We start from the raw sequence: 15,096 nt of genomic DNA on the forward strand, positions 1-15,096 counted from the left end.
CATCACCCTGTAAATATCTAATTAGTGTGTTCATAGTTCATTAGTGATTCATAGTTTCTTAATATTAGCAGAATTGTTGGCAGTATTCATTATATCTGAAACAAAAACACTGTCCTGAAGGTTAGATGAGCAATTAATAATTTCAACAAACCATTATGTACTTGAGGGCATACAATGATAGGCATCTTATTTGGTGGATTTCAAAGAATACAGAGAAGGGCAAGACACATTCATATCCTTGAAGAATTAAGAATTAGCTGCATAACCAGCTAGTGGTATAGTACATAGTAGAGTGCCTGGCTATGAACTGGGTACTCACTATACAAGGTATGTTAAAAAGGATAATTCATGTGAAAATTTCCAGGTTGTGGTAGTCATTCTGTCCCTCATAGAACTCATTGGTATCCAGTCAAAAGTGACTTACGCACACTGAACAGAAGCTAGCTCTGGAAAGTAGTAGATGATAAATACTACATGAAAAATAGAAGGGCACTGGAAGAAAGAAAAGGGGTGAGATTGCTGAGATTTATAGTGGTCAGTGAAAGCTTCAAGGAGGAGGTGGAATCAGGGCTTGGAAGGCTGGGGTTTGAAGTGGAATGGAGAGGGCTATTTGAGGTGAGGCGTGAGGTTAAAGCCCATGTGAGTGATAGAATAATTCATAGTCTAGCCTACTGAGAGCAGACTGTTGATGTTTAAAGCTAGGGCTAAACTGTGTGTGTGGGAGGTCCTTGGAAGCCAGGCAGTAAGGAATAAAGGGTCTTATGATAGTGTTTCAAAAACTCTAGCTGCCCAGGGAGATTCAGGCAGAGAGTTTAATTATTATAGTAGTCTAGTTGGGGGCAAATCAAACTTGAAATTGATGTGATGCTAAGGGAGATGGATATGAGGTTTTGGGTATAGAGTGGATAGGACTTGTGACTGGCAATGAGGGCAGAGAGATTGAAAAATCAGGAAGAGTTGACTTAGTTTGGAAGGCTAAGGGAAAATAGAGTTATGAATGCTTAGAGAGAGAATCATTTTAAAGGAGGAGGAAGTCATGAATTTGATCTTATGGGTGTTGAAACTTCTGAAGTGATAGCCTAGGAACTTTTCCAGGCCATAGAACTCCTCTCAGCCAGGTCACTCATTGTCTGTGGTAAGTCCCTCTGTGTATGGGCCCTCCAGCTTGTCTCTGTTTAGTCACAAGTTCCTCTTGCTACATAGATTTTAAACAGGGAAGGAAAGTGATATGCTCTGATTGGGCCACCTGGACTACAGAGGGCAAGGCCAGAGGCAGGGTAGCCATTTAAGAGATGAAGCAGTACTGTGTGTGATGGAGAATGATGGCCTGGGTCAAGATGGTGGCAGTGGGCTAGACAAATAAATGCATGAGATTCATGAGACCTCTCTTGAACAGGTACAAAGTAGAACACATACAACTTGGGGATTGATTAAATAAGGGGAGCATAACTGTAGACAACTCCAACATTTCTGGAAAGTTGGATGGATGGGGAACTCTGGAGGAGAAGCAGATCTGTCAGGAAGATATTGGAGGATTAAACTTTGGACAAATTGTGTTTGAGGGCTGCCAAATGGATTTGTTGAATAGCTGGTTTGTTTTAGAGGTTCAGAGCCCAAGAGACGCTTGGAATGGAAATGTGTGGTTCAACACCACAAGGAAAGTTGTGAAGCCTTGAGTGAAGGTGGTTCCCTCAGAGAAAAATATAGAAGCGCTAAAACATGGAGTCCTGGAGAATGTCACTGTGAAGTTTGGCAAGAGCAGAAGGAAGAAAATCATTGGAAATGAGTTAGATCATGAAACTCAAGGGAAGTGAGTGTTTCAAGGATCTGGTCAGAAATTCAAGAGAAGACCAAGTAGGTAAGGACTAAAAAATATATCACTCTTTGTCCAAGCAGTTATATCAAGAATGATAAAAATAAGATTCAGGTTGCAATGGATTCCAGGGTTAATGGGAATGAAAAATGTGGGAGTACTTTTCTTTTTCCCATATCCTTCCTCTCCTTCATGCCTTCTATCATGCAGGAGCAGGAATATCATTCATCATTTGAGAGTGACAGAAGTCAGCAAACACTGAGCATCTGCTCAACTGGTGCTTTGTTCTAGGAGAAAGACACTGGCCTTTGCCACTAAGGTGCTTGAGAGGAGAGCAGGGAGGCACAAAGGTGAAAAAAAAATTAAACTCTGAGTGCCATGGTGGAGGTCTGTATTCCATGTGGGTGATACAGCAAAAGAGGGAAGGGGAGGCTCTCCCTTGGGGTGACTCAGGGTGAGCTTGGAGAAAGGAGTGTTTTTGTTGACTGGACAAAACTGAGGGCTTATAAAGCTAAGAAAGAGGGGATGGAAAATAGTGGAGGTGTGAAATAGCAAGGACACTGGAAAGAGCTTCAAATGATTTGTTAAAACCAAAGAGCAGGTTTGATTGGGACATCTGAAAAGTTGTCAAGATTGCAGCAGGCCTGTGTGCCTTTCAGAGGAGTTTGGCTTCTGTCCTTCAGGTTACAGTCAGCCATTGAAGGTTCAGGGTTTTGTCATCATCAGCTGTAGTTCGCAGAGATGACTTTAGTATACTGTAGAATGTAGTTTGGAAGAATGTGGGGAGCACACCTGTAGTGGTCAGTTACATTTTAGTGGCTCAAAGGGCAAGCTGCATCAAGGAGACACACCTAGTGTCTTACGGTCATGTGTCCGATTTGAAGAATTTTTGTTACATGTGTAGTGTATGGAGAAAATCTTTTTGATGATCAGCTTCTAGAGAAGTTTCATAAATATCCTTTTAGAAGATGACTTTAGAAGAAGTGTTGGGTATGTGATTTTGTCATAGGGTTGTGTGGACCAACTGAAAGACTATGTCAGAGATATTCATTTTCCTTATATGTATGTTTATGTTTATAATTACATTTGTTTATATGTTTTCTTTGAATAGATGATTGAACCTCAGATTAATGAGCTTTAACTTCGATACCAATTTTTCAGAAAAGGAAATCTGGATGTATATCTCCATCCATGTCTAGCCATTGTGGGCAAGCATATACTTGTTACATGTGTGCAAGCATATGTTTGTACATGCATGGGTGTGTATGATTGTTATGGGGGACATGGCCCTCTTGTCTGGTGTATGTAGATGGGTTTTTTCCCCTTTCTGGGTATATTTGGTGATACAAACTGGGGATTAAAAACTGCTAAGAAGTGGCCTGTTTATAAATAAATTGGATGATTGTCATTTAGTTTTGCTAAAATTTTATCTCCCAATTCAGTTGGAATAATTTCATTAACAGCGCCTTAAGGAACAGGATGTATGGTTGAATTTTCTTTCAGAGAATTGCCTAGTTACATTGGATCCAGTTAAATTTTGCATATGTTATCAGTGGCATTAAATGCAACCAAGTGTGGTGTTAAGTAAAATGAGAAAAATTATTTTAGTAAAAAGTAACTTGTACTTCATATATATCATATATATTGAGCTGGTAAACATAGCATATGTAGGTCTTAAGGATAACATCATTTTTACTTAAAACGTGAAATAATCATTTAACTATATTTTTAATATCCTTAAATTTCCTCATTAAACTGTTTATAAGATTATTTGTGTAATAAATTTTGAGATTGTTTAAAATTTTTAGTAAGTTCACCATAGATAAGTTCAAGTATTCCACTTATGAAAACACCAGGAACTAGAAATGAGCATTTCTATAGCAGGGTGGACATTTTTTTTCTATAATCAAGATTTTAAAAGTCACAAAATCACAAAATCAATAAACAGGTCTTTCTTATCACTGGTAATTTTTTATTTAAAATCTTTTTGAGGGGCACCTGGGTGGCTCAGTTGGTTAAGCATCCGACTTTGGCTCAGGTCATGATTTCACAGTTTGTGACTTCAAGCCCCGCATCAGACTCTCTGCTGTCAGCTCAGAGCCTGCTTCAGATCCTCTGTCCCCCTGTCTCTCTCTGCCCTTCAAAAATAAATAAACTTAAAAAAAAACTACTTGAAAGGTATAATGTTCTTAGAAATATTTGGTGCAAATATGAATATTGCTACAATAATTTTGTGTTTTATCCTGCTGTCAATAAAAACATTTTAAAAGGTTAAAAAAGGCACAGCAACCTAGGTCTTCTTAAAAACAAAGGCCAAACTAACCAACAACAAAACATAAAACATACAACCAAAAATAGTCCTGGATTTCTGGGGTGCTGTGAGTGTTGGAAAAGAGGTTCTAGTCTTCCTGCTGTGGCTAACTGCCTCCCTTCTCCAAGTAGTTTACTGGCCTTGGGCCTTTGTTCCCTAATTTGTAAAATGTGGTTGGGATGGTGAGCTGGGGTATTGAAATAGGTTAGGTTAAGTTTATTTTTCTTCTGTCTAGTGTTCAAGGGATATGACTCTGTGATTAGTTTTCTGATTTCAGTATGTCTAAATGGAATTTGGCATTGTTGTTTTTGTTTTTGTTTTACATGACATTGTCTTAGGATACTAAGAACAGTTATAAACCTAAAATTTTTATTTATGTTTAAAATTTTAGGTATGCAATACCCCCAGAACATGGAAAACGACTTGAAAGACTAGCTCAAGGTAAACTTGCTTTCTATGTTTCTCATCTAGACAGATTATTTGTTTTTGAGGTATTTTTACAGTGTGGTATCTAACTTGGTTAGTTTTACTCTTTTTAAGTTAATGACTTTTGAATGTTTTTCTAATAGAACAATTAAAATTTTTTTCACATTACTGTGTGAATATTTTTTCCTGTTGCATAGTCTTCATGATTATTTTAGTTGGCTGCTTAGTAGTTCATCAAGTAATTGCACTTAACTATTTTGATTATTTCCAATTTTTTCTCTTTTATATAATTTTTAATACATATATACATATATATAACTTATTTAACATTGTGCTAATAATATTTTTCCCTTTTTTATTATTAAAATTAAAAAAAAAATGTTTATGTTAGAGAGAGAGTACAAAGTGCGAGCAGAGGAGGGGCAGAGAGACAGAGAGAGGGAGACACAGAATCTGAAGCAGGCTCCAGGCTTTGAGCTGTCAGCACAGAACCCAATGTGGGGCTTGAACTCATGAACCGTGAGATCATGAACTGAGCAAAAGTCAGATGCTCAACTGACTGAGCCACCCAGACACCCCTGTTTTTCCTTTTTTAAAGTTACACTCTTGAGATGAATTCCAAAGATGCTGCATATCAGGGTGCAGGTATTTTATGAGTACTTTTCATGTTGTCCTATCATTTCACCAAAGGGTTGTGTTAAATCTCTTTCTGACTCCTGATTTGGCACCCTGGGTTTGGGGTTACTCTTATGGAAGTATGAAGATGACATAAGCAGATAAGCATGAGGGTATATGCCTTCTTAGACTATCAAGTTTTTTTTTATGTTTATTTATTGAGAGAGAGACAGAGACAGAGACAGAGTGCAAGCAAAGGAGGGGTAGAGAGAGACACACACACACACACACACAGAACCTGAAGCAGGCTCCAGGCTCTGAGCTTTCAATCACAGAGACTGATGCGGGGCTTGAACTCACAAACTGCGACATCATGAATTGAGCTGAAGTCGGACACTCAACCAACTAAGCCACCCAGTCACCCCTTAGACTGGCAAATTTAAGCATACCTTAGTGGAACTTGAATTTTTATTTTTTGAGGCTTTGTCCAACTTCATATGGGCCAGAATGAAGAACTCTATTAATGGTTTCATTGTGTACCCACTTGTATCACAGAAGGCACTTTCCTCTTTTCTTTTCTGTGTTTAGGACAGAAAAAAACTTGCCATATCTGTTAATACAAGGGAGGAGAATCATATTCACCCACTGCCAACCTCATCTGTTTTCCTTGACCAAGGAATAAGTAGACTGGTAGTGACTTGTTTCTAGGGGAAAGTGGAGTTCCATTTGAGTGACAACTAGCCTAAGACATTCTGCTTTTATCCAGGATCGAATCCTCAGTGACCATTGTCCTTTTAGTCAGGTGCTGATCTGTTTTATTGGTGTTTTAGGTTTGCCTTTTAGTAGGAAAGGATTTTTGTTCTTGCATTATGTATGTTTTCATTTGATAATGAAATGGGGACACTGAAAAATCCCTTTCATTGACTTGACAGTTTTGAACAGAACTTGTTAATGATATCTAAAAGTTACTTTCCCCCCAAATTATAGGAGAGTATTAGAAGGAACAGTTACAGTATCACATTTGTCAGAAGCATTATTATAATTTTGGCAGGCTAATAACTATAAAGTCTTAGTGTTTTTATAATGTAATACATTGTAGTAATAATAGCAATGTAACTGTAATCTTGAACTTTGTTAGGGACTATTTTCATGAATATTAAGGTGGATGAATCCTGGTTCTGGATAATAGATTAGACATAGCTGAGAAAATGATTATCATAATCCTTAAATACACAGGCAGTGAACTTTGTGCTAAATCTGTATGCTGAGCTATCCTCTTCTCTATAATAATTATTCCACCATTTTCTGTTTGCCTCACCACCAGAGAACTTTTAAAATGGAACCAATGTAAACTTTACAGTATAGAGTCACACACTAAAATTTCTGCTATAAATTGTCTGCGAATGCTTTGACATAAACTGTCTGAAAATGACATTCTAGGAAAGTGGGTGCCATTTGTTTAATCAGTAAGAGGTTAATAAACTTGAAGGATGAACAAGAATTTTAAATCAATCGCATGTTTGTTCAGAACTGTTTTGCAGGATTATTTTGAGAAATGACACAGGGAAAAGACCCAATAGACAGTAGAGGAATCCCATCCACTGACCAGATGCCAGCCAAATTAATTGAATTCTGCTAAATAATTAAAATGATAAAATAATGCAGTAAATGTGATGGAACATTATAGGATGTCTAGGTCAAGGCAGCACTTGATACATAAAATGAAAAGCAGCCTGGGATATTTTCCATTATCTTGTCTGCACATCATAATTATCACACTTGCCTTTTATGCATGAATGCTTTCATCTTTGGTTTCCATTGAAATCTTGATTGACTGTGGCACCTACAAATATTTTATCTGGGAGACATTAAGCCTGCATCTAATAAAACCAGGATTTGATTTTGCCCTTCAGCTGCTTTCTCGTTTATATAGTTTTTTCCCCAATATTATGTAGATGTAAGTATAATAAAAAAAACTCAAGTGAATTGTTGCAATTCTTATACTTGTTATGTTTGCCTGTAATGCCATTACATTCTTTCTAATTTTTGGTTTGATAAAACTGAATGAAAGATATAAAGGAGAATAGAGATATAATGTTAAATCATGAATGACAGTTTTGAACATTTTCACTTTTTAGATCGTCAAAATCTCATCTATTTTAGAAATAAGACAATATCTTTGCTGTTCTATTGAGTTAAGCAACATATGGATTAAAATAAATTGGGAATGACTAAAAGTTTTTGTGAAGGACTGTAGTCCATTAGTTTTTTGTTGTGAATAAAATGCCAGCGTTAAAAAAATTGAAGATGACTTACTGTGGTCAAAATATTGGTTACTGGGAAAAGAATATGTGAGTTAGGGCTTTGTGCATCTGAGTTTGGAAGTATGAATGATCAGCAGGAATCTTGTTTCAGATGACAGTGTTGTAGAAGTGAATAAATTGATTCTTATACTTACTTGTAGCAAGTATTTTAGTTGTGACTTATTAAAACAACATTTAGCAAAAAAGAACAGAAGAGTCATTGTTATGAAGGATTAATTTGCTTTTTTTAATAGTTAGTTTTTAAAAATTTGGGGTTGTGTGTGTTTTAATGACTAGTAGCCTTAAATTTAAGCCTGTGGAGCAGAGAGCCTTAGCCTGATTGCAGAAGGGTCTTGTGGGTGGGATACAGGCAGTCTGTGGACTCTGAAATTATACTCAAAATTGGTCATTTATATGGATTTCTGGGAAGCCATCTTTAAATCCCTTCAGAGGGTTTGGCCTGAAGAGATTGTGAACCTGCTGTCAAGAGACTAGAAGAGCAGCAATAAACAACAAGTCATTTTAGTTTTATGAACAGATTCTAAATTGATCTGTTCTCATGCCTCTGTCTTGGAATTAGGAAAATATACTTTTATCAGATCTCCAAATCATAAATACATTATTCCCTTAAGCATTCATTTAGCTAATGGTCTGAAAATATCATATTAAAATGCCTCGTTTTGAAAGACTAATAAATAAAAACACCCCTGTGTGTAAATAGTCAATTTTAAGGGACCCCCTAAGCCATAAAAAATGAAGTTCAGTGATATACTCTCTGCCTTCATGCCTAACTCATGCCTTAGGCATGGAGATCAATGTGTGGTATGTCAGGGTATGTTATTTTCATCTTTCTATCAGCTGAGTTACATTAAGAATGGTGCAACAGGCCCTAAACTTAATTTCCTCATAATTTGATGTCAGATATCACTGTCCATGTTTAAATATATCTGAATATTTTATACCCAGCTATGTTCCTAGAAGGATTTTAGACATTGGGAAATGATACATAACATACACCAAGCTAGCATAATTTGAATGTAGGATGGAAGACAATTTTCTAAAAAGTGACAGAGAATGGGAAGGAAGAATTCGGGAAGGGAATGTCAGCTGTCAGGGAAGAGTTACTATGGAGGGAAATTAAGAGTACTTTGATTCTTCATGATGGAGGCTGAGCCAGGAAAATTCTGGTTAGCTTGACTATGACCTGTTTGAGCTCAAAGTACTTGGCCTGGGGAGTCCTTGATCTATGCCTGTGTGATCCATGTGTCATGTCAAGGGGACAGAAGTGGGATCTGAAACAATGTGGTCTTAGGAATGCAATAAGAAACCATATGTAATGACCTATATACTTGTTAAATTGGGTAGAAATTTGAACCCTAAATGTTCTGACAGCCAGCTTGAACTGGAAAAAACTTGACTATTACATAGTGTACTGTGTTCAGGAGATAAAATAAGGTGATTGTTTAGGAGACTCACCATCCTTCTCAAGACCATGATCAGTGTGAATATCTCCTTGTGCTCCTCTGGAGTGCTCCATGGAGTTCTGTCTCTACTAGTAGTGATGTTGGTGGGTCATGGGACACTTAAAGCAGAGTGAAGCCTGTTTTGATAGATTATGAGACGCTTAGAGGTGGGTGAACCTTGCAGTGTGATAATTTTCTACCTAATCCAAATTAAATGGTAGCAAGCACAGAGAGGTCAACTGTAGCTTAAACCTCTAAACTTGATATTTTAGGTAGGGATGTGGGTAAAAAGTACCAAGTTTTTCCCCACATACTGTAGCTCATTGGTTCTTTTCATTAATAAAGTTGTTAAGAAATTTCATGTGTAAATTTAATACATCTATCTAAAAGCACTTCTCACAGAAGTCAAATTAATTGAATCCTTCTATATCCTTTTTCTGTATTCTTTTCCTTACCATTTGTTTGTATGGTTGCTATATATTTTCAAGCCTGTTAGTCATATGAATATTGCAAAAACCATTATAAAAACTCTAGCAAAGCATATTTGGGTAAATTTCAATTATATTTAAATTAAATTATCTTAAAATCTGTTGCTAATGTGGGCAAAAATTCTACATGTCTGATTTCTTCATCTTTCCTCATTCCTTTCTTCCCTTCATCCTTTCCTTCCTAATTAACTAATTTAAACTTCTCCAAAGTAGTGTTCTCAAATCCATAGTAATAGTTACTAAACTTTGATTTTTAATCTTTTTCCAAGGCTCAAACTTTGGTGATTTAATAGCAACATTATGGGTTTAGTTTGTCATATGAGATTGGAATTTAGAAGGAATTCCTTTGTGGGGCGCCTGGGTGGCTCAATCGTTTTAGCGTCTGACTTCGTTTCAGGTCATGATCTCGCGGTCTGTGGGTTCAAGCCCTGCATTGGGCTCTGTGCTGACAGCTCAAAGCCTGGAGCCTGCTTCAGATTCTGTGTCTCCCTCTCTCTCTGCCCCTCCCCCGCTCATGCTCTGTCTCTCTCTGTCAAAAATAAATACACATTAAAAAAATTAAGAAAGAAAAGGAATTCCTTTGTAACAGCCAATGTGTTAGAAAATATAAACCAATGGACAGTTTGGAGAAATTTTTATCTGAAGGAAAGAATACATTTTTAGAGTAGATCTGCTCTATCTCTAAAACAATTTAAAAACATTTAATGATTATTTTGGGAGGTCAGATTAATTGAGGTATAATGTGCTTACAGCAAAAGTGACTCCCTTTAAATATACAGTTCAGTGAGTTTTGACAAATATGTACAGTGGTGTAATTACCACCATCATCAAGATACAGATCATATCCAATTCCCTGAAAAGATTCTGTTGTGCCATTTCCCAGTTAATCCTTCCCCACAGCCATTGGCAACCATTAATCTGATTTCTGTCCCTAAAAATAGAATTTTACAGTATGTAGACTCCTTTGTCTTCTTTCACTTAGAATAATGCTTCTCACATATGATCATTTTTCCATTGGATACTGGACATTGTATTCAATGGATGCAACCTGATCCTTGAGAGGACTTACGGGATTCTGCACTACCCATGCTGTACAACTCCTAGCAGTATTTTGTAAGTCTTTTTTTTTTTAATTTTTTAATGTTCATTTATTTTTGAGAGAGAGACAGAGAACAGGTGGAGGAGTGGCAGAGAGAGAGGAAGACACAGAATCTGAAGCAGGCTCCAGGCTCTGAGCTGTCAGTACAGAGCCCGATGCAGGTCTCGAACTCACAAACTGCGAGATCATTACCTGAGCCGAAGTCAGATGCTTTACTGACTGAGCCACCCACAGTACTTTATTAGTCTTAGCAAAGGTTATTATTGGATACTTTTTGGGCTTTAGGGCTTTGTTGGGAGCTCTGGAGTACATGCTTTTTATCATACTACATTTTTATCCTCTAACATGTTTGGGCTGAAAGAATGTTCCAAAGACCATCGTTGCTTGCTTACCACTGTAAAGTATCTTAAAAAACAAACAAAAATATTGTCTTTATTTTATTAAGGAGTTGGCAACTGGTAGGGTCCTATCTTTGTAGATAGTATAAATGAGGTATAGATCATGTAAATCAAGTTGTTTAAGCAGCCTATTATAAGTTTGTATTATTGCTCTTCCCTTCTCTTGGATGCTATAACCACAAGAGTTGATTCTTCTTGAAATATATATTTAAACTGTTTTGCTCATTGGAAACTTAGTTTGTTTTTCCAAACTATTCTTCCAGTTTTTTTTTTTTCTTTTATACCTCCAAATCAGATACCATTTCATTGGGAGTCCATTGATTTACCTGTCACAGAAACCCTAATGTGTTACTTGTGGACAGGAGTTGGTATGGGGGAAATAAGTTGTAAAATGGTTGTCCTTACCAATATCCATAGCTTGGAGTGTGAAATAAGTGATTGTCTTCTCAGTCTGGTCTTTCCAGTTGTATAGGGTTTTTACATTAGAGCTCAACTGTGAGTATTAATTTGGAATCCAGGCTGAATGTTGATGTTTAATTTTAAAACAATAGAGTTAGAGAACAATTGGAAGAATCTACAGGTGAATACAAAGTTAAAAGTGAATCCATATGGTTTAACTCAGGTTGTGCTTGACTGTTAGAATTCCTTTTTGGGGAAGAAGTTTGTTACTTGTGACTAGAACTGTTAGGTTTAGGTCAGAAGGCCCAAGAGAATGATACAATTTTTTTTAACCTTTTTTTTGACGGTTGCTTATTTGGGGCGGGGGGAGGGGGGATGAGTGGGGGAGGGGCAGAGAGAAGGGGAGATAGAGAATCCAAGCTCCACATTGTCAGTGCACAGCCTGATGCGGGACTCAAATTCACAAATTGTGAGATCATGACCTGAGCCGAAATCAAGAGTCAGATGCCCAACTGACTGAGCCACCCAGGTACCCTGGAAATGAGACAGTTTTTAAAGCTTCGTAACCATTGACTTTTCATGAAAACACCCCCAGTCAGCTCTCTAGATCTCTTGGGACTGTGATTCCCCCTTCTCAGCTAGGAGGCTGCAGAGACAGTGGAAAAGGAAGATTCATTGAACTAACGTGGTGACTGGAGTCAGTATTGTTTAAACGAGTAATAGGGATAAAAAGAATGGTTAATATTTACTGAAATTTACTGTGTCAAGTATACTAACAAGTTTTTTTCTCCCTTTTTTCTTTTCTTTTCTTTTTTCTTTTCTCTTTCTTTCTTTCTTTCTTTCTTTCTTTCTTTTTTTACTGTTTGCTGAGTATGTCTTACATACTTCATTTTTATTTTATTTTTATTTTTAAATTTACATCCAAGTTAGTTAGCATGTAGTGCAATAATGATTTCAGGAGTGGATTCCAGTGATGCATCCCCTATGTATAACATCCAGGGCTCAACCCAACAAGTGTTTTCTTTAATGTCCCTTACCCATTTAGCCCATCCCCCCACCCACAACCCCTGCAGCAACCCTCAGTTTGACCTCTGTATTTAAGAGTCTCTTATGTTTTGTCCCCCTCCTTGTTTTTATATTCTTCTTGCTTCCCTTCCCTTATGTTCATCTGTTTTGTATCTTAAAGACTTCATATGAGTGAAGTCATGATATTTGTCTTTGTATGACTGACTAATTTTGCTTAGTATAATACCCTCCAGTTCCATCCATGTAGTTGCAAATGGCAAGATTCATTCTTTCTGATTGCCGAGTAATATTCCGTTGTATATATATACCACATCTTCTTTATCCATTCATGTGTCTATGGACACTTGGGCTCTTTCCATACTTGGGCTATTGTTGATAGTGATGCTATAAACATTGGGGTGCATGTGCCCCTTCGAAACAGCACACCTGTATCCCTTGGATAAATACCTAGTAGTGCAATTGCTGGGTTGTAGGTTAGTTCTATTTTTAGTTTTTTGAGGAATCTCCATACTGTTTTCCAGAGTGACTGCACCAGTTTGCATTCCCACCAGCAGTGCAAAAAAGATTCTCTTTCTCTGCATCCTTGCCAACATCTGTTATTGCCTGAGTTGTTAATTTTAGCCATTCTGACTGGTGTGAGGTGGTATTTCATTGTGGTTTTTTGATTTGTATTTCCCTGATGATGAATGATGTTGAACATTTTTTTCATGTGTCTTTTAGCCATTTGGATGTCTTCTTTGATGAAGTGTCTATTCATGTCTTTTGCCCATTTCTTCAGTGGATTATTTGTTTTTAGGTATTGAGTTTGGTAAGTTCTTTATAGATTTTTGATACTAACCCTTTATCTTATATGTCATTTGCAAATATCTTCTCCCATTCCGTCAGTTGCCTTTTAGTTTTGCTTATTGTTTCCTTTGCTGTGCAGAAGCTTTTTATTTTGATGAGGTCCTAGTAGTTCATTTTTGCTTTTGTTTCCCTTGCCTCCAGGGACGTGTTGAGTAAGAAGTTGCTGTGGCCAAGATCAAAGAGGTTTTTGCCTACTTTCTCCTCGAGGATTTTGATGGCTTCCTGTCTTACATTTAGGTCTTTCATCCATTTTGAGTTTATTTTTGTGTATAGCATAAGAAAGTGGTCCAGGTTCATTTTTCTTCATGTTACTGTCCAGTTTTCCCAACACCATTAACTGAAGAAACTGTCTTTATTCCATTGGATATTCTTTCCTGCTTTGTCAAAGATTAGTTGACCATATGTTTGTGGGTCCATTTCTGGGCTCTGTGTTCTGTTCCATTGATCTGAGTGTTTTTGTGCCAGTACCATACTGTCTTGATGATTACAGCTTTGTAATACATCTTGAAGTCCGGGATTGTGATGCCTCCAGCTTTGGTTTTCTTTTTCAGGATTGCTTTGGCTGTTTGGAATCTTTTCTGGTTCCATACAAATTTTAGGATTGTTTGTTCTAGCTCTGTGAAGAATGCTGCTGCTATTTTGATAGGGATTGCATTGACTATGTAGATTGCTTTGGGTAGTATTAACATTTTAACAATATTTGTTCTTCCAAAACATGAGCATGGACTATTTTTACTTTTTTTGTGTGTTCTTCAAGTTCTTTCATAAGCTTTGTATAGTTTTCATTGTGTAGATTTTTCACCTCTTTGGTTAGGTTTATTCCTAGGTATTTTATGGTTTTTGGTGCCAACAAGTTTTTTTTTTTTTTTAAATATTGAAGTAAAATTCACATAACATAAAACAAACTATTAACCAATTTGAAGTGCACAATTCAGTGGCATTTAATATATTCTTTTTTTTTTTTTTTTTAAAGTAGGCTCCATGCCCAATGTGGGGCCTGTGCTCGCAACCCTGAGATCAAGAGTCAGATGCTCTGCTGACTGAGCCACCCAGGCACCCCTAGTATATTCTTATTGTGTAATCATCACTTCTATCAAGTTCCAAGAAAATTTCATCACCCTAAATGGAAACCCTGTATCTATTAATCAGTCGTTCTCTGTTCCCTCCCACTTCTCCCTCGCCCCTGACAGCCACTAATGTGCTTTCTCTCTAGGAATTTACATATTCAGAATATTTCAGTATACATGGAATGATACAATATGTGACGTTTTGTGTCTGGCTTCTTTCACTTATCATATTTTCCATTTTATAGTATGTATGGGCATTTAATTCTTTTTTATGGCTGAGTAATATTTCATTGTGTGAATATTAACACTTTTTGTTCATCCATTTATCAGTTGATGGACAGACACTTAGGTTGCTTCTACCTTTTGACTATAGCTAAGTTATTTGTGCATTATCCTTTTGGTTTCCTGTAATGATCCAGTGAGGACAGCCATTGTAGGAAACAGTATGGAGTTTCTTCAAAACATTTTAAGATAGGGGGTGCCTGGGTGGCTCAGTCAGTTAAGCATCCGACTCTTGGTTTCGGCTCACATCATGACCTCACATTTTGCGAGTTTGAGCCCTGCATTGGGCTCTGTGCTGACAACCCAGAGTCTGCTTGGTATTTTCTCTCTCCTTCTTCCTCTTTGCTCCTCCCCTGCTCTCTCTCTCTCTCTCTCTCTCTCTCTCTCTCTCTCTCTCTCAAAATAAAATAAACAAACTTAAAACAATTAAATTTATAACTACTGTATGATCCAACAATTCCTCTTTTGGATATATATGAAAAGGAATCATTGTTTAGAAGAGATCTCTCCACTCTCATGTTCATTGAAACATTATTCACAGTAGCCAAGATATAGAAACA

At 37.0% G+C, this 15,096-nt stretch overlaps 1 protein-coding gene across 11 annotated transcripts in view; it reads left to right on the plus strand.

Annotated features, from left to right (window-relative positions):
* Window positions 1–15,096, plus strand: part of KDM4C (lysine demethylase 4C) — a 432,720-nt gene that overhangs the window by 106,810 nt on the left and 310,814 nt on the right. For all 11 annotated transcript variants that reach the window (XR_006196163.1, XM_042914120.1, XM_042914121.1 and 8 more), the window contains one exon: window positions 4,516–4,565. Coding sequence is in view for 10 of the 11 variants with exons in the window: in XM_042914120.1 (XP_042770054.1) it covers window positions 4,516–4,565 (50 nt within the window). In the remaining variant the exon portion in view is untranslated. The remainder of the gene's footprint in view (window positions 1–4,515; window positions 4,566–15,096) is intronic.

This window comes from Panthera leo, chromosome D4, assembly GCF_018350215.1.
Source record: "Panthera leo isolate Ple1 chromosome D4, P.leo_Ple1_pat1.1, whole genome shotgun sequence".
Taxonomy (NCBI): Eukaryota; Metazoa; Chordata; class Mammalia; order Carnivora; family Felidae; genus Panthera; species Panthera leo.